The sequence below is a fragment of the Pocillopora verrucosa genome, chromosome 4 (genome assembly GCF_036669915.1).
Source record: "Pocillopora verrucosa isolate sample1 chromosome 4, ASM3666991v2, whole genome shotgun sequence".
NCBI lineage: Eukaryota > Metazoa > Cnidaria > Anthozoa > Scleractinia > Pocilloporidae > Pocillopora > Pocillopora verrucosa.
The window spans coordinates 7648680-7672290 of NC_089315.1; the positions used below are offsets into that span (position 1 = coordinate 7648680).

Here is a 23611-nt window from a genome sequence, read left to right on the forward strand (position 1 = left end):
ATCGGCCGAATGTGGAAAATATTTTCAAAAAGAAATAGTAAATTTCCCTAAGAAAATACCATTTTTAAAACGGCTTTGGTACGAGTGGTAGTAAAGAGATCATCCAATATATCAATGCAAGGAAAACAAGAGAAGAATTGGAAAATTTGTGATGGGTGTTCCCACGTCTTCGACGATATTTGTTATTGCAAAATAACTTTCATTAGAACTCTTTAACACTGCGCTTCGAGTGGGAAATGGAAATTTCTCTATAGCATAGAATTATTTCTAAAACCCCTTGACACATAAATAATTATTTTATTCACAATTTCATTTAAAACTGTACACTATCAACTCGGTTGTTTCCCACCTCCAAGCTTTGGAAGACTCACGGCCTCCAGGAGATGTTTATATCAAATGCAGTTTTTTACGAGGTGCAAGTGAAATAACAGTGCCCCTCTTAACGCAATTAACAAGATTAACGTTCACATGTTGATAAGCTGTGGGAGCTATCAACATATGGCGGGAGTGGGTAAGCGCGAGGGGAGGAGCGCGAACAAAATGACCTTGCTAGGGTCTCTTGCCTCGCGCTTCCGCGCGCCTCACTAACAGATGACGGTTGTTCTTCAGGCTCTTTCTTGACCACGTTTTAGCGAATTTAAGCTTACCCGATATGAGAATGGAATCACATTCCACAGATGATAAAGCCATCGAAAATTTTCGTTTTAAAGATGACGGAAAGGTAGTTGTAATACATGTTGAACAAGGATCAAAAATGCAAAAGAACGTAAGTCCATGGGCTTCAGAATGGCGATGAGTGTTCTGTAGAGTAGCTAGCTGTCATGATAATCCCTGCCGCCATGATGGGACTGCCCTGAAATCAAACGGTACTCATTTCATTTAAAAGAACTTTGCAAACACTGATTACACGATCTCTGTTTTCTTCTGTTTCTTCAACCATCACTCTTGTGTATACCATCAAGCTTACAACCGAAGTTATCACAACGGCAAGTCAGAGCAAAGGGAAAATCACGGGGAATAAAGAGCTTGAAGCAAAGAAACGTGGGCGGCCTAAAGCGTGGGACACGCAAGAGACCAAGTCGCGACTGGCTTCAATTTTTCCTCTCATTAGTTGAAGGGATGGCAAGTGCTCGGTCAATAGTGGCGCACAGAACAACAAATTCAATGGATTCCCGGGTTCCTTATGATATGCAATTGAGAAAAATATTCTTACAAAGGGAGGTCGGATCGTCTGGGAAAAAAAGAGTTGCATACCTGTGTGGCATATGAAGACTGGGCCCATGTCCAGCCGTCCCAGGCCCTTCTTTTTTTCTCTGTTCCCAGCCAGCAGTAAGTTTGTACAGTCGAGATGGGTCGCGAGATACATTCACTTCAACCTGGGTCAGAGGCAAAGTGTTAGACATGTGACTGAGACAAAGATTCCATGAGAGATTCAGTCTGATCTAATTTACAAGGCTTTACCTTCCTTCCAATAAAAAGAGAGGGAAAAATACAAGAAAAATCTTTTTTGCTGTTGTTGCTTCCCTTGCTTACTTAAACAATCCGTTACCTGACTTTTTAGTTTCTGGAGCCTTTTTTCTTTCTCTTGTTTCTGAACCTCCTTCACTTTCAACTTGGCTTTTCGTTCATCTAACATCTTTTGGCTCTGAAGCAATACAAGTAAAAGATTCTGCATAAATTATGATATGCAACTACCTAAACCCGCTCGCAACCTTTGTTTAATGTCACGCAACACGCTCTTTTTCCGTTGTGTGTAAGATCCACCCACTTTCTGCATCACATTACGGTCACAAATCATACTCACCCTTTCTTGTATTTTCGCTGCCTCTTCCGCGGTTATTTTATTTGCCTCTTTTTCTTGGTGATGTCTCGCGTGTCGTGCTGCTTGTAAAATAGCGTGTTCTTCTGCTTTTTGTCTTGCGTACTCTTCCACTTGTGCTTTAATCTCCAGCTTAAGAGAAAAAAACAAAGAAAAACAAGTTGAGGGAGATACAATACGGTTGGTGCGGTCTCGACCATCGTTCAACAACCTCGTTCCTTTTTTATCTATTAGTTCCATTTTGGAGACTTTCCCTCTCACAAACTACCATTTCGTTTTTGGAGTCATCACTGTAACGACAATCTTTGGAGACCCTACAGAACGAGTCGAAATACCGTGAAGCAGCTTTCTAAAGTATTACGAGTCCCATTATTTATCGTCTTTTACAGTTGCTGTTGTGGCATAAGAGAGCAAAGCTAGGCCCGGAATTCCTATCTGTCAAAGGTACATGTAATTCCTAAGTAATACGTTAAGTTTTTCTTGCAGTTTACTGTTAACGTTATTTCTCTAGGTGGAGGGAGGACTGTTCTTTGAGTTAAATTGTTGCAAATCTTCGAAGTTGCATCCATGTCCTATTCATGTTAAGACGGGGTGGAGCGCTTTTTACTAACGGGCGAATCATCGAAGGGGGTACATATTTAAAATTTTGACCAATAAGAGGGGGGCTTATTATGAAGGGGCGCTTATTCTGAAGAGGCACTTATTCTGAAGGGGCGCTTATTCTGAAGAGGCACTTATTCTGAAGGGGCGCTTATTCTGAAGAGGGACTTGTTCTGAAGGGGCTCATCGGATGGGGGAGCTTATTTCTGGTGCTAACTCAAGGATTTACGGTATTTAGGCACATCGTGTTGTTACAACTTCCATCCCCGAGCTTGGCAGTGTTTGGGATTGTGAACTATCTTACCCTTTTCCTTTCCTCTCTCTCTTTCTCCCTGGCTTTGTTCATTTCTAATCTGAGCCGTGCTTCCTCTGTCTTTGCCTTCTCTAATTCCTTCTGTACCTGAGAAGAATATCACCAAAACCAAATGTCATCCAACAAAAACAATTTAGAAATGCAGCATCATCCTAAGGCCTGTTACTATACAATGCAGTCTAAACATAATCCCACAGCAGCACTTCATTTTAACCCTTTACTTAACTGGTAAGAGTGATTGGCTTCTAACTTCTCCTTACAGTATCACCCTTGAATCAAATGTAAAGGTTATGGGAATACAGGATATGATCACCAATTTAAGAAACTCCTGATTGTGGATACCAATACTAGGGTGTAAATGGTTCAGCCAGGATAACATTTTCTAAAATATGTAAAGAAGTGTTTTTGGCCACATTTGTTGTCATACTGAATCTCCTCCGTACAAGAGTGTTTCTTTTGAGTTCTCTGAGTTATCAATGATACATAATAATAAGACAAGAACATTTAATCCAACTCCACAACAACATTGATGTTGGGATTGAAACACCCCTTTCCATTTGGTAGTTAGGTGAGGATAGCAGGTTAGAAAGGGGGTTTATTACTCCATGTCACACAGCTGGTTCCTGCTTGAAGCTTGCTATGCTTATCCTTAGCGGAGCTAAGGATAAATTATATTTATGTATTTATATTTGCTTGGACAGAAATCTCTACCTTCACCTTTTAACCCCTGAGAGTGACTAGCATCTAATTTCTCCCAACAGTATAGCTCTTGCATCACACAGTAAGGTCATGAGAATGAAGGAAATAATCACAAACTAAATATTCTCTTGATTAAGAAACAAATTCTCCTTTTCAGCACTTTAGAAATTGTATAGAAAGCAGTAAGGAGAATATGCATACTGATCTTAGGGTGTAAGAGGTTAACTAGTTCCAAGATATTTAATATACATGTTCATTATTTTAAAATCAAATCTTAATTTGCTGACTCCACCAAGATAGTTACCTTCCATTCATTTAACTGTTTGACTCTTTCTTCTCTCTCCTTTTCTATTTGTTCTTCTTTTCTTCTCTTTATTTTCTCTTCCTCCTCCAATTCATCTTCATCATCTTTTAACAAGTCATCTTTCTTTGCCTATTGGAAACCAAAACAAATCTGTTACAAGAAAACAAATTAAATGAATACTTAATAGTTTTGTAACCTATGTTTGATTATAGAGTCCAAGACTATCCATCCAGTAGAAAAACAGCCGAAGAAGTCTGGCAGTAAATGACACCAATTAACCCTCATGACTTGATAACTGATTATCTAGTTATTCTCCCTTCTATATTCAATATATTCCAAATAAAATACTTGGGAGAATTTAATGCATATCTACAAAACACTCTCCAGTTGATAATACTGTTCACTCTCATTGCCTCTCAGTGAGACAATGTATTGGTATGTTGTGGGAAAATCTTGCAAAACACTTGTGAGCATTTTAAAAAAGTTAAAGGTAAAAGTTGTCTCTACTCCAAAACATTCCTTGACAGATGACCTCACTGTCAGTCAACATACAATCAATACATCAGCAGACACTGTGCTAGGCAATAACTGAAGTCAGCTATGCACCATGTCTGATGAATAACTGGTGTGTCATTACTGACTTAACCAAAGACACTCATGCTAAAAGTGAGGAACAGGGTATATGCTGCTAAATGGAACAAGTGTGAATGATACATACCTCTTTGTTGTATTTCCATTCTTGGATGGCTTTCTTTTTACTTTCTTTGAGTATCAAGTATTCGCTGTACCATTCATCATGCTGTCGCACATCATCAATGCTTCTTCCAGGAATCTCTGATCCTGCAGCTCGCATGAAAGCTTCATGGTTCTATAGATAGTCCCATAGTAATTGATTTTGAAAAAGGTTGTAGTTATTCATTGTGATGAATACATGCAAGCAGGGTAAAAGAGGCAACTCATATAAGGCTTCACTGTGACAACACTAAAATTACAGAAGCATGGATTCCCACAGTTAAGAAGAACAAAAACAGGAGAGTCAACCAACTGCCAAATTGTGTCGTTACAACAATTAAAAACCAGCCAATTACAAAAGAACACAATTCTTTATAAGCTGATACCAAATAGACTGAAAAAGACTAGAAACAAGAAGTAAAGTTCTTGCAATCCACACTAGAAGTGACTGCATCTTGAGAAAAACCAATAGATTTCCATTAAGAGGAAAGTACTTCCTTGTTTTATAAAATCAATGATAATCTAACAAAAATTTTTCATTTTATACCTTGTGTTTGCTCTTAAGCTTTAAGAAGAGTTGTTGATCATAGTCATCCCAACCTCCACTGTGTCCACCAGTCTGCGCCAAGAATCTCTGCAATAGGCCAGTGTTAATTACACTTGGGTGGTAAAAACACAGTACAAAGAGACAACTCATGACTACATCAACACCCACTGCATGATTCATAGAAGCTCAATACATATTATGATACTTACAGGTCATATAAACATTTCTAATCCAAAGTACCTCAAATGCTGCAACTGCAGGTGGCAGTGAAACTGTAATAGCCCCAGCTGCTTTCTTTACATCAACAGCAGCTGTTGCAGGTGCAGGCAACTGTGACCAAGAATCAAACTTCTTCTCCATTGCTGCTACTTCTTGTAGGCATGTTCGCTCTTCATGCATCAGCTCATCATAGCTGCCAAGAATCACAAAATCAATCAGGACTACATGTATATGACAAGCTTTTCAAAGAAGACATCTACCACATTTTATTAATTCTATGACCTTTTCCAAAGTCATAAAGGTAATCTGGTTGAAACTAAAACTAAACAGAACCTTGGCATTAGCTGTTGCCAGTAATCTCATATAAAAATCTCGGAGTCAAGTCTAAACTTTCATTTTCCAGAAGTTTCAAACTTAAGTGTACATACTTTTAAAAACTACCACCCTCTACGTAATACTTGATATTCTAACTATTGCTAGTACAACTGTAATAGTTATAAATTACAAATATTTAAAAGTATGTATTACATTTTTCTCTGCTGTTCTTTGAATGTCATCATAGAATTTTCAATTTCCTCCATTATTTCTTTGAGTTTTTCCACAAACTCTGGTGATGGTTTCACATCTTGCAAGTCTCTCTGGAACTTGTTTACATTTGCCCTGATTTTACACAACTGCTGCTTCAGTTTACTTTCTGTTAATTTAAAAAAATGAAAGCATTCAGGAAAAGTCCAGCATCAATAGTATCAATAAGGATGTTTTGAACAAGAGGTAACATTATACAGTTGAACCTGTATTAAGAGACACCATATTAAGCAGTCACCCTTTATTATTAGGGAGTTGCTATTACGAGTCCAAAGATTTGTTCCTCTTAATTACAGTAATTTTCACTTCTAATAAGGGGTTACTTATATTAAGTGCACCTGGTCACCCTTGATTAAGTCCCAACGCCCTCAGTTAGTATTGTCTTCCGCTTGTATTGAACAGTCACTTTAAGTAGAACCACTCAAATAAATCTAAGAATTATCTTTAAAGGAAAATTTATTCCACTTTGATCTCCCAAAATCAATTGAAAGTTAGTAACATCTTTTAGCAAGTTTTTGTTCATTAAGTAGTCAATTTTATCATAAAATGGCATTTTTATCATATTTCATGATAACCTGTAGAACCTGTATTAAGCAGTCAACCTGTGTTAACCTTTTAACTCCCTTAAGTGACCAAGACAGAATTTCTCCTTTCAATATCACTACAATATCAACCAGATAAGTGACAAGAATCAAGAAAATATCAATTTGGGAATAATTAGTTGATCTGATACTAAATTCTCTGAACTGATATTATAATAATTGTATGGTTAACAGTAAGGAGAGTTAAAAAGTTGATCTGGGAGTTAAAGGGTTAAAGGGTCTCTCCACCATTCCTCGTGGGCTACTGCTTAATAAAGGCTTGACTGGGTACCAATGTAAGCAGGGATGTAAAAGTTTCATTACCATAGACATTTCTCATAGATCTATACTACCGTAAATGTTCTCATACTATTCTCCAGCCTTTCTTTAGTTATTTATTGTGTCACATTGAGAAAAAAAAGGTATCTGGAATTTATAGCTGTGAAATTTAGATCAATTCAGTAAAATTGTGTAACTGTAGTCTGCTCCAAAATTCACTGACGTTATGTTTCTTCTAGATCACATCATCTACTATTTCATTTCCTGATAATGAATCCATCTAGTAGTGGACTTTTTACATCAACATAAGGAAACTTATGCCAGCTATACTCTTTTGAACAATAACTGCTGATTGATTGAATTTGTTATCAAAGGTTCTTATTAATTCACTGTTTATGATTATCATGGTTTATTCTCAAACAGAGGAAGGAATAAAAGTTGAAGGGTTCTCATCTTTTTTTTAATTGTCTTACATTATCATTAAATCGAGTTAGATTGCTTTTTAGATAGTAGCATATGGGCTCAAGTAAGTTATTTCTACCTCAGGCTAAACAAATTCAGAAGGTTTCTAAGTTAAACTGTCTACTTACTCTCTGATTTTCTTTCATTTGTTCCCTTCAAATCCACTTCTTCAAGTTCACAGTAGTCTTTACGAAACTCGCTGCGTCGACTGTAAAGTGGAGTGTTTCTATCCTTTTCCAGGGCAGAAATTCTGACAATTTACAAAAATTTTAATTATAAATAACTAAAAAATATATATACATATATATTCTTTAAACTGGGAGAAAATAAAACTTTCAAAAAGTAAATCCAATCACATCCAAAGATTCCAATCACAGAGAAATACCAAAAGGAAATCATAACATTCTTAATATTCGAAACCATTAATCATACATAAAAATTTCAATATTATTGTTAATATTTTTACATCGGAGTTTCTCTGTAAAAGTAAAAATTCAATATAGGTAAAAAATTCTTGAAAAGAGGATTACCTCTGCTCAAGCTGTTCCAGTGTTGCAAAAAATTCCGAGTTCTTTTGCTGCTGTGTCCGTGGTTTCCTCGACTTATCAGCATCACTGCTTCCTTCAGGCTCAGTTCTATTATTCATGGTAAATCTTCATTCGAAATAACTATTGTCTACAGCCAGAGAGACGACTGAACATTACCCGCCATTTTGTTCGAACCGATCGTCTTACATGAACAAGCTACTGTTTTAAGATATGACCACTGACCAAACCACTCGCTGGCGAACAATGAGCCCACGAAAGAACTACACTACCAAGCAGACCCAATTTGATCAGCCATAATGGTAAGTTTCTTTAGAGAAATCTCCGATTGGATAATTTTTTTCCTACCCTGAAAGGGCCTATTGCGTATAACATAGAGATATAACGATAATTTTGTTGTCTCCCCTCGTGTCTTTTGCACTCTAAAGGGAGAAAAATGAAATGCAAACTTTTTTAATATGTGGACTCAATTTTACCATGCTGAGTCACGTTGCAAAACTTCCATCGTCTGGCATCTTCAATTTAGCTACATTTTCTTGATAGATTGAGATGTATTTTTTGAGTCCATTTTAAAAAGTAATAGAAAATTGGTGCATGACTTTCTTTTCTTAGCTACGGTATTATCCAAACGTCAGGTCAGCTTCGTTTGACAACTTTAATCGAAAGTTACATTCCAACAAATTTAGTTATATGTGTGTAATTTGTGTTTCAAAAATCGTTCTCTTTTAGTTCCGTAATCAGTATGATAACGATGTTACAGTTTGGAGCCCCCAGGTAAGTACGTTTAGTAGACCAGGGATGCTTGAAGTTCTGTGGATTTAGTGTCGTTCATTGTAGTCGGTTTTTTTAAAAATATTTCCTGCTTTCAAGGACATTTTACGAGACACATCTTTTGATAAAATTGAAGATGTCATCGATTCTAAGGGGTATCCATTTTATTATTTTCCTTTCCTCTTTTGGTGGACCCTAGTGAACCAAAAGGGTTTTACATGGTGTTGCTCAAGAGGTGAGAAAATGATTAAAAAAATTACTGTGACTCTGCTTTCAAATCTATGAACTAAAATTTATTTCAATTTACCCCATAAGTGAGAGAGAAACATAAAAATTAATCATTTTGACACATCATTTAGGCAGCCGAAGAGCACAGTTGAGAAGTTTCCAAACCCAGTGATTCCATATACCCTAGTTTTTACATTTAACCCTCACTTTCATGAGTGACCAAGACAGAATTTCTCCTCACAATATCAATACAATATCAACAAGATAAGTGATGGGAATAAAGAAAAATATCAATTTGGAGATAAGTAGTTGATCAAATACTAAATTCTCTGAACTAACATTACAAGAATTGTATGGTTGACAGTAAGGAGAATTAAAACTTTGAACTGAGAGTTGAAGGGTTTACAGAAACTTCTCAAATGGTTTTCTTCGTCTTTTCAGGGCCGTATACATCAAATTGAATATGCAATGGAAGCTGTGAAGCAGGTATGTAATGTGCATAATTTGCCACATGCTGTTGGCAATGTATGTGGGATAGTGTGTAAGCAGTTGTACTGCTTATATGTATTTTAGTATTCAATAAAACTGTAAAAATTGAACAGGCAAATCAGGAAATGTAAGCAGTTGTATACTGAGGATATAATCATGTGGGTCAAAACTGTATAGCTGAACTTTGTAAAGGAGTCTAAAGGAAGTTAAATCACAAAAATAGCATCATAGGCAAGACAAGCCATTGTCTGTCTCCTTTTTCTCAGTAGTAGAGGATTCAAGTTTTAATTTTTTCTCAAAATCATACTTGAAATTTGGGGTGTAGCTTATTTATGAGGCAGATTATACACAAGTTTTTACAGTATTTATGAGTAGGTCAAAAATTGGACTTAAGTTGGAAGCACTTAGACTTTCTTGTTTGGAAATGTTTCTGTGTTTTCATCTATACTTGGCTAAAAAATTTCATGTACCATCTTAGTTTCCATTATCATGCAAACTGTCTTAGTATGTACTATAACCTAAATGACAGTGAATATATGAAAATCATATATGTGAACTGTGGATAAAGATGTGAATATGAAAGTGATCCTCGCAGTTATGAACACTAATTGAGCAGAAAGGTTCCAAATAGTTCACATATATGATTTTCATACATTCACAGTCATTTCTTCGTTACTTCATGGGTTTATTTGAAACCAACATAATGAACAGCTCCCAGTTGGCTTGTTAGCTTAGTTGGTAGAGCATTGCACTGGTATGGCAGAGGTCATGAGTTCAAATCCTGTACAGGCCTGAATTTTTTCAGGCCTTATGTTCACTACTGCTCAAGTAGTGTTCATTAAAGCAAAGATTGCTTTCAATTATTCACATACTATAACCTGGTATTTTTTTCTTTTTCAGGGGTCAGCCACAGTAGGACTGAAATCTAAAACTCATGCAATTATTGTTGCATTAAAAGTAAGTTAACTTGGTACTCATATTCTTTTACAATGCATGATGGTTGGCCAAGCTGATGTATATTGTGCATACAGTGTTTTTGTTTTGTCCTCAAGGAACTCATTGGTGACCTTCAGCTATTTTGTCAAACATTACATTCTTTTTGTTAAAGAACAACAAATTACACCAGCCTTTAAAGTTTCTATAATACAAAGTGTTCAAAATTTTCCCTCCTATTGTAGCGAGCAGCATCAGAGTTGTCTGCTCACCAGAAAAAGATCTTGCCTATTGATGATCATGTGGCTGTTTCCATAGCAGGCCTGACTGCAGATGCTCGACTCTTAAGGTGAGTTGATCGTCATCTTTTCTAAAATGAACTATAATGGTAATTTAATTTTGTTTAAATTAATGTTGTATTAAATCACTGAAAGTATTTACTATTAATGGTAATGGGACTGAGTGGAGTCCAATTTGGTTTATAATCATATGAGTGATCAGCAAAATTGGATGTGTGATTACAGGTGTCCAATTGCAGTGAACTGTACAATTGCAACTCTACAAAATAATTAGTGACAAATAAAGCAGTTAGTGAACTAATCACATTTTAGGAAATTGTAATGGTTATGATTAAAAATGAAATAGCCTCTCAAACTCTCAGTTAAGTAAGTAAGAAATAAACTCTACAATTAACATAACAATATTGATGGTACCAATTATGTAATGGTAACTATCTCCTTAAGGTAAGAATGAGGTTTCACATTTTGTGAGCAAATTGCTAGGGATAGTAGTGACCTTGGTTAGGTTAGAAACCTAAAGTGAAATTTATCTATAATCAAGAATGACCCTAAAGATGGACTTTTACAAGAGTCTATGTCATAAAATACTATTTTAAATATTTTCAAACAAGTGTATGATTTAGTTACTGCCATTGTTACTGATATCAGTCAATATCTCATTTCAGTAAATTTATGAGGAGTGAGTGTCTCAACTCCAAGTATGCATATGACAGACGATTACCTGTCTCAAGACTTGTTTCTGCAGTGGGGGACAGTATCTTTTTCCTTGACGACTATTTTAATTGATAAACAATAAATGATTCCAAATGGAGAAAAAGACTTTTTTTGGCTTGAAAATAAATGAATCCAATTTGTATCCTAATGATGAGATTGCATTTATGTGGATTGAAACTACTCATGAAAAACTTTCATCAAAATAATTGAGGTCTTATGCATCTTTTAGTTGTAAAAGGGCTGACATTGATTACTACTCTTTGGCTGCTTGAATGTGTTTCTTTCTGTTTGATTTTAAAAACGGTTTACAAACATGATAACTTTGTGTTTTATCAAAAATATTCTTGACCAAAAAAAAACAGAGATGCAAATACCAACACAGCGATATGGCAGAAGACCATATGGAGTTGGTCTTCTTGTGGCAGGATATGATGTGAGTAGTTAGTAAAAATAAGGACTTGAATTTAGAACCTCTGCCTTGAGTGATTCTGGCTCTCTTTCCTCTCAGCTATGCTGCCTCTTGCTGGATGATTGATGCACTATTTCAAAAACAAGTGCAAGTGATTCTTCAAGGTTTCCAAACAAGAAAAAATTAGGCCTTATACATTTATTCCTTTTTTTGATTGTTTGGAAACCCTGAAACAGAATGCATTAGTTTTTTACATAGCTTCTCAATCATGCCTCATTAATAAAGAAAAATGGAGGTATTCTCAAATTTTTCACATCTTGTAGGCAACTTTCTTGGTGTCTTTGTTTTAAGTACTTAAATACTTTTTATTGATATTCAGTTTAAGAAATGAGTGAACTAGAGTTTGATGCTTTATCAAACTCAAGGTTTTGATGTTGCTTAAAACTCATGATGGTTTTGATATTGCATAAAACTCATGGATGACACCTCATTCCAGTGTTTCACTGGGGTTTCAAACCTGAAACAATTTGCATCTTTTTGTGAGATGATTATCCTGTGAATAAATAATGAGTTTGAGAAATTCATTTCTCAAGTTAGGGAAAAATGGGAACTTGATTGACAAATCAAATAAAAATGTCATCGGTACATTCAAGTGGCATTGTGTGAGATAGGTTTATTATTTTGTATTTTCAGTTTGATCATGATAAATGATCCAGTAGTTCATGATTTTTGTTGTTAATATGTGCAGGATATGGGTCCACATATTTACCAGACATGTCCTTCAGCTAATTACTTTGATTGTAAAGCAATGGCTATTGGTGCTAGGTCTCAGGTAAGTTATAACTCTCCTTAAACAAATAAAGAATATCTGTCCTTCTGATGACAAGTGTGGTATGAGGTATGATTCTGTGTTGATTCTTTGCACCTTTTGTGAATGAGGCTGCTAAATCTTGTATGAAGGAAAAAGATAAAAGTCCAAAAAACACAGAAAATTTCTGAAAAAGCAATTGAACTTGTTCAAAAAGAACAACCTTAGTCTTGAGTAACATCATGTAGATAGGCCTGAAAACTCATCAAGGTCAGTTAGAAATTACCCAGGCATGGAAGTTGTGTCATATTTACATCAAATTCACTGCAAATTTAATATTGGTCAAAATGTTAAATATTTTATTGATATCGGCGAAGTTGTCCAGGTATGTGATAACAAGGATAAGTGTGACTTGACTGAATCTGATTTCTCTTTTGCTAGTATCTTCCTAACAGTTTTCGTCGAGCAGCTGAAAGTTTTAAGACTATCTTTCTTTATCTGGGCATGTTTATTTAGGACAAATTATTCTTAAAAATTTTGCCAAAAAAAATTGTTAGTGAAGGTTCACAGTTTCTTAATATCTTTATAGTCTGCAAGAACATACCTTGAGAGACACCTGGATGAATTTCCAGATTGTAAGTACACCATACCTAATTGTGTTTATGATTATAATTAAAGAAAAATTTCTTTTAGTCCTAAATTATATTTACTTTGATTTTAAGAAAGCAGATCACCAGGTTCTTAATTACAACTGTGTGAGTTTCTGTGACAACAAAAAACTGTCCCTTTTGTTATTTCTGAGTATTATTCACGATAATGTGCTTTTATTTCCTTCTGTGCCAAGGTGAACCTGAAGAGCTCATCAAACATGGCTTAAGAGCACTAAGAGAGACTCTTCCAAATGAACAAGAACTGACAATAAAGGTATAGTGAAATCTACAGGAGCTATCCAAGCTCAAGATAAAAAAAAAATAAACAAACAAAGTGATGTGCAAACTGTAATATATTTTGAAGATGGACAATGTAACCCTCAAATTCTGGCCAGCTCTCAAATGCCAGGTCAGAAATAACTTGCTCAAATCCTCATGAGGCTCTCATGTTTTTCTTTGTCTCATAGCTGTTGCATGCAAGTGACTTTATTATTGTTGATTTTGTTGTAGAACTGTTCCATAAGTGTGGTTGGCAAGGATCAGGATCTGGTGATTTACAGTGATGAAGGTGTAGCTCCTTATGTATCCTTTGATTCATAATTGGTTTTCTCCTGAATAGTTTGTTTTCTTAGGTTGTGGCTTCAATTGTGTCAGTCTGGAAGAGGGATGTGTTGTGTGACATGTTGTCACTCAATGTCAAGCTTATGTGACATGTCAATCACCAAGAGAAAGCTCTGCTTGATAATGCAAGTTGAAATGACAAAAAAGACACAAGGCTGCATATCTTATGGGTTTCTTAATGCAAAACAAAGGAAAGACAGTTTTGTTAGCTGTTATTATAAAGGTTGACATCTTAAAGCTCCATTGCTTGCTTTATGTGCCTGAAACTCACTTTCCCTTGGTTTAATTCTCTGTTTTATTTATTTTGTCGTAAATGTAATTATCATTTATAAGTGCAAAGAAATAGGCTATGAGCAGTCCAAGTCACTCTGCTTAGTTTGTCAGCATCATTGTTTTTTTGGCTGTTTTTTTCCCTCTGTTCAACAAGCACAACAAACATCAACGAAAAAGGGGACTGCTTTTAGTCTGTTAAAGAAAGAAAAAGATAGACTAAAGGTGGCAAGGAACCCCATGAGAAACCACAGGGCTTTTACACAATGGGCTCCATCTAAAAAAAAATATGTGTGCTGAAAAACTAAGACCACTTAGTTGATAAAAGCTAATCATATAGCAAAGGTTACACAAGTCAGGTAGCTCAGTTAGGAACATGACACCTCACTCCTGTTGAACCAAGTGATGGAAATTAAGAAAGCTGATATAAATCATTGAGGACACCATCCAAGTTAATGTATATTTGATGTATCACTGCTTAGAGTATTAGAACAACAAACTAATTATTATCTCGAGGTAACAAAATATGCTTTGAAAGTTACACCAGGAGAGTTAAAAAAATTGTACATACAAGAACCCTTAACTTGTTACAGTTGGCTGGAATTGATCAAACAAAGAGACGAAGGGGAGCTGAGGTAAGAGTAGCTGCATCACTAAATCTTTTGATGCCTAAGAGTGACCAGCATCTATTTTCTCCTAACAATATTACCCCTGAATTATACATAAAGGTCTTGAGAATAAAAGAAATGATCACTAACTGAAGAAGTTCTTGATATTTAAACAAATTCTTTTTGTCTGTACCTAATGAAGTGTTCGGAGAACAGAATGGAGAATATGCTCACCAATGTTAAGTGTAAAGTGTTAATTGAGAGGAAATGGAAAGAATGGGTCATCCATACTTGAAGAGTTTTCTATCTGCTTGGTGTAGCTGAACCTTAGGGAGATCTTTGTGTCACAAGAAGTGTTTCTAGAAAAGCTGTTCTCTTATGGGACATTAAGATTGAATGTTACTGTATGTATGGCTTGGACCGTGATTCACTTGCCCTCCTCCTGTGAAACAATTTTTGCAAGTGACATTTTCCATTCAAATATTATGCCAGATGCATGTGACAACAAAGTTACTGTGGAATTAGCATTATCCTAAGAGTGACACTCAACACTTTAACTACCATGAGTGACCAAGGCAAAATTTGTCCTTTTAATATCGATACAATATCAAGCAGAAAATAATGAGAATAAAGAAAAATATCAATTAGGAGATTATTAGTTGATCCAATTTCAAATTCTCCTGGCAAACATCACAAGAATTGTAGGGCAGACAGTAAGGAGAATTACTAATAGGATAATGGGAATGAAAAGGTTTATAGGTAGCAAGTCATTGTGCTCAGCAAATCCTTGGAACAGAGAATTTTTATACCTTGCTTTACCATAAGAATAAAGTCTGTTCTTCACATGCCTATAATTAGTTCATCTTGTAATCTTTTGTGTGGTTTTTCTTAAAGGCTGCTGGTGATGTTGCTATGGAAGCAGAGTCTCAGGTACTGTAGCCCTCTTTTTCCAAAGTTCTTTCCTTTGTAAGCTACATTTGTGTACTCTCATTTATAAATGTGTATATATATATATATATATATATATATATATATTATGAGAGGAAAAAAAAAAAAACCCCTGAAGAGTGAAAAGCGATTCACGAAACAGGCTTGTCAGGATATGTAGTTGCGTCGTTTTTCCTCTCATAATATTTATTCTGCTCTGCTTCAACGTATTGAGCACTGTTCCACGCAAAAATCGACTTGCAGACTTCCTATATATATATATATATATATATATAAAATTGTATTTCTAATTGTTTGACTACAGGCTACTGGTGAAGGAGATGCAGGTGATAAACGACCAGAAGGAGAATCAATGGAAGCTGAGGAGAGCTAAGCTTATTTCCTGTTGCACTACAAGCACCGTACAGAGCCAGAAGTTTTCCTCAAATACTATTGCAACCCGTAGTATTGTTTTGTTAAAGTTACAAATAAATCTTCTCTCAAATAATTACATTTTTCATAATTATTTGCTGCTACATTTTTTAAAATTATCTTTAAGTTACCTTTTGTCCTTTCCCAGTCATCTGCTTCACAAATATCAAGCTACAGATTGAAAAACAATAATTAAAAAATTAATGAGGGGGTTTCATTCAAATATCTCATATTCAGCTTCTGACAAAAACAAATATCCCTCACCATCCTTGGTTTTCTATTATTAAACGGCAATCAATAGCTAAGGATAGAAAAATTTAAAACTCACAGTTTTACTGTAGCTATTATTTTTACAAATGTTCAGACTATTTTCATGCCCTCCTGAATTGTGCACTCTAGTCCTTGAAGTTCCTGTAATTTTAAATAATTTTCAGTTTGCTTCAAATTCTACAAGATAATCAACTTGACCTCTTCAATTCCCACTTGCCTTGTGCCCCGCAACTGATGTGAGGTTGTTTCAATTGCCCCCCACCACACTTCTTGGGAAGGTACAATTTGCCAGACCCAACATCACATGTGGGCTGAATCTGTAGTTGGCTTTCCTCCAAGAGTTTATTTCTGAGTTGTCCACTTTCTTAATTTCAATTTCAACCTGAAAACAGTGAACAGGGAGGCAGTCCCCGGAAGTGATGATCCTGAACTCCAGCAAATTACTTTAGTATGTTAAAATTTTGATATTTATGGTTTTGTGTTTACACTGCTTTTACTGCAGTTGAACTCCCACAAAACATATGGCTTCACAGGTTGTGATTGAGAAGTACATTAAAAGTGATCTTTTAAGAATCTCAATAGAAAACACATTGAACAGAACACTTGTGTGCTTTAATGGTCTGCACCAAGGTGAATTTTGTAGCTTCCATTGTGCTTGAGAAAGACAGGAACCCTAGTTTGTCAGCAGCAGATGCTTTGATATTCCCAGAGTTGGAAAAGATAAAACTAAATCTTCTGCTCAGTTAAGTTTGTAAAGCTGTACATGTACGAGGATATTAATCTTATCATAGGTAACCCTTCAAACTTTACTGATAGCTTTTCAATTGCATTTACGAGATAATTTTCCTCTGAAAATCTGATCCCAGTGGTACTTTAAAGAATGCAACACCTCCTGAACAAGACTTGAGAAAACTTTTGGCAATTTCTATTGAAGCAGAATATTTAAGTGTGGCCAGGTATAGAAACCTATAATGCAAAACCTTTAGTTTAATTACAAGCATACAGCCTACAAGGACACGTTTTCATGCAAAATGAAACCACCAAAACACTAACGAAATGCCCTATACTAAGCAGTAGGTGAAAATTGAAACCAATAATTATTATAGACTTATATTACACAATTATCAATGTAAGAATTTGAAGGTACCCTAGGGGTCATTTCACATTACACACAAAAAATGATTTTCAAGTATCTAATGACAAAAACAGGTTTGTGAAGATTACTGTTTTAGTAAGAATAAATGAAAGCTAACTTTTACAATATTTACAAAATTTATAACCTGTTTGAAATGAAAAATCTGAAACTCTACAATAAAAACAATGATATAAAATCTAACAAATCATAAAAAATAATGAAGACAACAGTACATCATTTCAATGTTTCCAGAAGTGCATTTTCTGAAACTTTGGATGGTCAAGTTTGAAACATTCGATCAGATTCACCTTCTTCCGAGTATTGTGTCCATTCAAACACCTCTATTCTAGAGGGCCTAGAGAATAATAGATATTTACAGTTGGCTAGAAAGATTGTTATCCACCATTACCTTGTGTTTAACCTGTCTTTAACAGATCAAATGAAAATTGCAAAATTTCTCGTTTTTGGGAGCATGAGAGCAAACTTCACAAGAAAGCTGTAGATTAAAATCAACAATTGACTCAGAGGTATTTTCACTACAACGTCGGCAAGTAAACTATAATCAAAATTGTGATGGCTTGTCTTCATGTCGGCCAAATAATTTCATTGAAGTTATTAATACGAGTAATATAGTTATTAGTGAATGTTATAAACACTAATAATAATCTTTGCTGCAAGTCTTCAGCTGCAAGGGGTTCGTGACAAAAGAGGATGTTTAGACATGGGCCGTTACTGATTTCCATGAACTTGGAGGTTGAGTATTTGTTGTAAACCGCCTGAAAGGAATAGAAAAAGATATAAAAACACTAAATTTTATGTAAACTTTGAGTGGTAAACAAACAAACTTAGAGTTGACTTTCTCAAATAAACAACTGTATCGAGCAGTTGCCAAGTCAATCACTAAATCAAAAGATTGTACACCTTTGGCCCTTTGCCATCCATCAGTGTTACCAGATACTGTTCAGGTACCAGCTTAGGGTTAGAAGAAGCCAGAAACAAAGGCAAAGTTCAAATTCAAAAGAAACACTGGTTAAATAGCTATTTTTATTCTTATTGAAAAAAGTGGGTGTTTTGGTAAAAATGAAAAGCCAGTGTAAAACTATTGGAACTGCTGGGGCACACTGACCCGTTATAAACAAAAAAACCAAAAAAAAAACCAAAAAAAAGGACGGTTTCTCTTGGGGTACTTTCCCATTCATGCATCCATGTCTTACCTTTAGCCTGGCACTTCCATTCAGAGTCTTGGTGATGAGAGAGGCAATTCTTCTGGCACAAGGCAGCAGTTTACTTTCTGAGTACATGCTGTAATATTCACAAGTGGGTGTCCACTCTGATCCATCATCGGCTTTCATTGCAATGTACAATGCAGCTGCTGCCTCTCAGATGGAAGAAATTTCATGCAGCCGTAGTCCAAAAGGGAAAGCTCCATAAATATTTTGCCATGGTGTGTTTTACTCCATCAACCTAAACAGGAAAAGCTAAGTTGATCAACACACACTGAAGACAAAAAGGAGCAAAAGCATTTCTGCAAACTCTACAATCTAGTTGCACAATGGGAGACCATATTTCATGTACAAATAATTTGTTCTGTTTTCAACATCCACTGCAGAGTGAACAGGAACACCTTAGTATCTTTCCACTGTTGTAATGCTGACTTTTTCATTAGGACCCAAGTTCAAAATGCTTTGATCACTTCAGCATTTTTTAAAATAAAATTTCACCCTACCATCAGTATGAATATACTCCAGTGTTCCCTGTATATTTCCCAAGGTGCAGACGAGGAGAATTAGTTGAATGATCAATAGCTACTAATTTTAAGTTGGTGATCATTTCCTACATTTTTGTGACCTTACTACACAATTTGGGGTGATGTTGTGAGGAGACATGAGATTTGATATGCTTTAAGGGATCAGAGGGTAAGTCATACCACAAAAAAAGAATTTTGGTCTGACCAACGAAATCTATTTTTCATTTAGGACAAGTCTGAGGGTTACAGAGGAAGGTTCATCATACCATCTATGAATATCCTAATGAAGAGGATCCTTAATGTAACATTACCCAATTGCCATCATAAACTAAAAATTACTCACCTCCCCAGCTTTGGAGTTTCTTCGCAAGAAATGAAGACATAGAGGCTTCCCAACACTGACTCAAGTTGCTTGAAAATAACACCCTCCATTTTCCTTATCTGACCCTTTTGTATGTGTTATCTGTGATATAAACAAAGTCGTAATCTCTGGACAGTACATCTCCTCGTACTTGCAGGCCAGAAGCATAGCACTAACACCAATTAATTGAAGTTCTTCCTTTGTGGGATCATAGATCTACAAGAAAAAAATAGATTTAAGAGGTCAGACCAATACTCAAGAAATATGTACAGATACACTGTTCAGTGCAAAGTTGCGCTTTTCTATCAGGTCCATAGTGACAAGAAAAGCCAGTTGCATCTTTTATTTGCTGGAAATTGTATCTCTCATTTCTAGCCACTGTTGGTTTTCTTTGTTGACTGTTAAATCAACAAATATTACAAAAAAACTTAGAGCTGATTTCTGATACAAAGGAGGGGTTATAGACAATAAAAGTAATAAAAGTTTGCTGAAAGGATTTTGGTTGACAAGTAAAAGATGATTCAACTCACCGACAAAAATCTGTCCAAGATGGAGACAGTGATGTAAAGAGTTTCTTGCAACAGGCGGAAGCGATTGTGAACCTGGATAAGCCAGTCAACGAGGATGGCTCGCATTTTATCGGTTACTATTGACCTCTGGCTCATATATCTTGGGTTGACGTGGAATTTACGCTGAAAATTCAAAGGACAAAGTCAGACAAGAATTACCCGTTTACCTTGAAAAAAACCACACAACTTCAAGAAATCTTTCACTGCTAGCTACTTGAATATTCAGTGAAAGGACGTTCTTTAATTAGACAAAGAACACAAAAGCAAGAGGAAATTAAAATGGCGTCTTCCTTACCTCCAATTGATGCATGTACTGGTAGATTTCTTGAGCGTATTCAGCGCAGAGTTGTGGATTCGAGTGGTCATCCTTATCGATATCTATCACATCTGAAGGTTTCGTTGCGAACATACAAGACTCTAGCGCTTCACTGACAACACCCATATCAATCGTCTTTTTCTGTTGTTTAGTTTCATTGTCTTTTGCTTGCTTCGAGAGTAAACCACTTGTTCCTTCGGTTCTGTGTAAAGTTCTTTTGGGTTTAGCGCCAACGGCAAGGTTCGCAGTGGTCTGAAAGAAGGACAAATGCCCAATTACCTTTTTAAACCATCAGAGAATTAGATGAACCAAATTTAACAGAACATTACCTTGCTCGTGAGTGCTGTTGGTTTGTTTCCCAAGTCACCCAGAGCTGCACGAGGTCTCGTGTTCTTGGAAATTTTGGCTTTCCCAGCGAGTAAATTCTCGTTCTCTTGGTCAAGGCGGATTACCTGTATGAAAGAAGAGATTTAATGAAAGGTACTCTAAGAAGTGAGCTGTTCTACAGAAGTGATTCACTATGAATTCAATACTAAGAAGCAACGACATTCACAAAGACCAAAACTTTTACTCACATTCATTCGTCCAACGGCTGCCATCTTTGATGAGAATTCAAAAACTGCAAATAAGCTTGTTAAAAAAATAAAACTTGAGCGAAAGCAATGATACAGTAGAATAGGGCTCGTTCCAAATGACTATCACTTCAACCTTGCAGAAGCGTTTTAGAACTGATGATCAGTTCTTTGTAGACAGCAGTATTTGAAATACCCACCCTATCATCTGATTGGTTGATTGGGTATTCAGGAATTTCTATCATTTACGTCACAGTTTCCGTGTGAGATGCGACCATTTATCGGCATAGCATCGTGCACGAGTCGTTTCTCGTCGGCAGGATATTCGGCGTAAAGCTAGACGTGGCAAATGCAAGGACACAATGTCGTTTTTCGCGGATTGCTCCGTTGTCTTTTGTTCACAATTCTTCTTCTTCGGTATGGGTTGGATGTTCTTCATGAGGAGACTATTTAGAAACTATGAAGTACACCACACGGCCGTTCAGCTGGTCTTCTCATTAACTTTCGCTCTCTCGTGCACCATGTTTGAGCTCGTAATTTTCGAGATTCTTGGTATTCTGGACAAGAGTTCAAGATTCTTTCACTGGAAACTCGGGCTTTACTCCATGTTATTTACCTTAATTTTTCTCCTGCCCTTCTACATATCTTATTTCCTAGTAAGGACGATTCGATTTGTCCACAGGAGGAGAATTGTGGTTCTACTCGCGGGTACGTTTTGGCTTGCCTTTTTGTACATGTTTTGGAAAATTGGAAATCCGTTCCCAATTTTAAGTTCTAAGCACGGAATATTCTCGATCGAGCAGGGAATCAGCCGAGTGGGGGTGATCGGGGTCACTATGATGGCCATATTGTCTGGATTTGGTGCAGTTAATTGCCCTTACACCTACATGACCTACTTCATGAGACACGTGACCGATGCGGATATTCAAAATCTAGAAAGAAGACAGTTCCAAACAATGGATATAATTCTCAGTAAGAAAAAAAGGATTGCTCTGGCAAAGAGAGAAAGCCAGCGCTTTGCTGCATCCACACAGCAAAAGACAGGTAGGTGCTTTTTTACCAGAGTTAACCCACCCCTCCCCCTCCTCCTCAGTCAGAGAACTTAGATGGATGCTTTGTATGTCTTTGTCGAATGAGAAGGGTGAAGGCAGAGAATTGCTCTGAGAAAGGCATCTAGCAATGTAGTGTACAGTTCAAAAATATCTCTGGTGTTGAGATGTAATCTATACAATGTTTAGAAATATTAGATCAGTCAGGGATCAAACAAGCTAATTTAATGTGCCTTGTTACCTTGCCATTTCTTAAATAATGCTCTGAGGGTTGTGATATATATAGCAGGATGAATTTCAACTGTTCTTTTTTTTAAGAATTTCCAAACAGTTTACTGTACCTGTGTAAATTTTACCAGAAGACCAAAGGATTATTGTCCTGTGTTTTGCATTATTTTTTATCAGGAATTTGGAGCATGTTCAGTAGTATGACAGGGAGTGGTGGCCCTGACACCAGTTATCTCCAAAAAGAAGTAGATGCTCTGGAAGAACTTAGTCGACAATTGTTCCTGGAAATTGTGGATCTGCATAATACCAAAGAGAGAATGGAATTATCAAAGACATTGCAAGGAAAATACTTTGACTTAGTTGGGCATATATTCTCTGGGTATTGTATTTGGAAGATTTTCATCTCAACAGTAAACATTGTGTTTGATCGTGTTGGCAAGACTGATCCTGTCACGCGTGGTATTGAAATAACTGTCAATTATCTTGGATGGAAATTTGATGTGTTATTCTGGTCACAGCATATCTCATTCTTCTTGATTGGAATCTTAATTGTGACATCAATAAGAGGTCTCCTCATAACACTGACAAAGTTTTTCAATGCAATGGCGAGTAGTAAATCATCTAATATTATTGTTCTTTTTTTGGCTGAAATCATGGGTATGTACTTTGTTTCGTCTGTCTTGTTAATGAGGATGAACATGCCTGGTAAATACCGGGAGATTATTACAGAAGTACTTGGTGAACTTCAATTTAATTTTTATCATCGTTGGTTTGATGTGATTTTCCTCATAAGTGCTCTTTCAAGTATTGGATTTCTCTACCTTGCCCATAAACAAGCTCCTGAAAAACATATGTATGATAATTCCTTTTAGACCTTTGACCATTTAGGGTTTGATATTAGTTATCAGTGATCACTTCTTGTGTCAATCAAAATATAAACAGTCTTGATATAGAGCAACTTTGCTTGAATAGGCAGTTATAATCAGGATCAATCTTGGGCAATGTTAGTCAAATTTTGTATTGATCTAAGAAATTGATCAAGTTGAGATTCTACCAAGTAAAGAGTTGAAACAACATGAACGAATCAGTTCATCAGGATATACTTCAGATTAGTACTTCTGTGTATTTGATAATAAACAACATATTTTGTTTAAAGAATTTTGCATTCTGCATTTATTTGAGTGCCATAGACTTTGATGCTTTTTTCAGAGGGGGGGGGGGGAGTAAGGGAATTTAAGTGCAGCACTTATTTGCAGGTACTGGATACTTTAGGCTTGATTTCCACTGCTTTCTTGTGTCCAGTCTTTGCTCCCCCCCTTGAAGAGAGGGTTTGAGGGAAGGAGCAGACGCTCATATTCCTGAACAGTGGCTGGAAATCAAGCCTATGGGCACTTGAACATTAGTCATATTCCCCAAACAAACCTTGGTTGAAATAGAGCACTTATGCAAGGCTATACTAAGTATTATTCTTGCTCTCATGGGCAACAATTGTTAAGGGGTGATGCTTAATTAAGGTCATA

General features: G+C 36.1%; 4 protein-coding genes across 4 annotated transcripts; 2 read left to right on the top strand and 2 right to left on the bottom strand.

The window, feature by feature from the left end:
- Positions 1–155: 155 nt before the first annotated feature.
- Positions 156–7849, bottom strand: LOC131786323 (coiled-coil domain-containing protein 112). The gene is made up of 12 exons (XM_059103368.2): positions 7671–7849; positions 7269–7390; positions 5762–5927; positions 5255–5426; positions 5015–5101; positions 4454–4603; positions 3736–3864; positions 2724–2819; positions 1805–1951; positions 1550–1645; positions 1255–1376; positions 156–853 (listed from the first exon to the last, which is right to left on the bottom strand). The coding sequence occupies exons 1-12, from the start codon at positions 7784–7786 to the stop codon at positions 820–822; spliced, it is 1437 nt and encodes a 478-aa protein (XP_058959351.2). The 5' UTR covers positions 7787–7849; the 3' UTR covers positions 156–819.
- Positions 7850–7929: 80 nt separating this feature from the next.
- On the top strand, positions 7930–15920 carry LOC131786202 (proteasome subunit alpha type-1). Its single transcript, XM_059103217.2, has 14 exons — positions 7930–7987; positions 8415–8459; positions 9126–9170; positions 10074–10130; positions 10352–10455; positions 11071–11159; positions 11482–11552; positions 12277–12360; positions 12926–12971; positions 13181–13260; positions 13497–13568; positions 14471–14512; positions 15380–15415; positions 15738–15920. The coding sequence occupies exons 1-14, from the start codon at positions 7985–7987 to the stop codon at positions 15804–15806; spliced, it is 843 nt and encodes a 280-aa protein (XP_058959200.1). The 5' UTR covers positions 7930–7984; the 3' UTR covers positions 15807–15920.
- A 1913-nt stretch (positions 15921–17833) lies between these two features.
- On the bottom strand, positions 17834–20973 carry LOC131786297 (G2/mitotic-specific cyclin-B). Its single transcript, XM_059103341.2, is given in 12 exon segments — positions 17834–18025; positions 18464–18627; positions 18630–18680; positions 18683–18713; positions 19340–19398; positions 19401–19448; positions 19451–19480; positions 19483–19573; positions 19888–20049; positions 20222–20494; positions 20572–20694; positions 20818–20973. Coding segments are annotated over 12 exon segments (1248 nt in total). The 5' UTR covers positions 20842–20973.
- Positions 20974–21045: 72 nt separating this feature from the next.
- Positions 21046–23241, top strand: LOC131786226 (Golgi pH regulator). The gene is made up of 2 exons (XM_059103250.2): positions 21046–21858; positions 22269–23241. Exons 1-2 carry the CDS (start codon positions 21177–21179, stop codon positions 22961–22963), a joined length of 1377 nt encoding a protein of 458 aa, XP_058959233.1. The 5' UTR covers positions 21046–21176; the 3' UTR covers positions 22964–23241.
- The last annotated feature ends 370 nt before the right edge of the window (positions 23242–23611 follow it).

Excerpts from the sequence above, each read along its gene's own strand:
- LOC131786202 (XM_059103217.2), top strand. Across the intron at positions 12,361-12,925 it reads CTATTGGTGCTAGGTCTCAG|TCTGCAAGAACATACCTTGA; the intron begins GTAAGTTATAAC and ends ATATCTTTATAG. Across the intron at positions 14,513-15,379 it reads AGAGACGAAGGGGAGCTGAG|GCTGCTGGTGATGTTGCTAT; the intron begins GTAAGAGTAGCT and ends TTTTTCTTAAAG.
- LOC131786226 (XM_059103250.2), top strand. The coding sequence starts at position 21,177 with ATGTCGTTTTTCGCGGATTGCTCCGTTGTCTTTTGTTCACAATTCTTC. Across the intron at positions 21,859-22,268 it reads ATCCACACAGCAAAAGACAG|GAATTTGGAGCATGTTCAGT; the intron begins GTAGGTGCTTTT and ends ATTTTTTATCAG.
- LOC131786323 (XM_059103368.2), bottom strand. The coding sequence starts at position 7,786 with ATGAATAATAGAACTGAGCCTGAAGGAAGCAGTGATGCTGATAAGTCG. Across the intron at positions 2,820-3,735 it reads AACAGTTAAATGAATGGAAG|GTACAGAAGGAATTAGAGAA; the intron begins GTAACTATCTTG and ends TATTCTTCTCAG. Across the intron at positions 1,646-1,804 it reads CAGCGAAAATACAAGAAAGG|AGCCAAAAGATGTTAGATGA; the intron begins GTGAGTATGATT and ends GTATTGCTTCAG.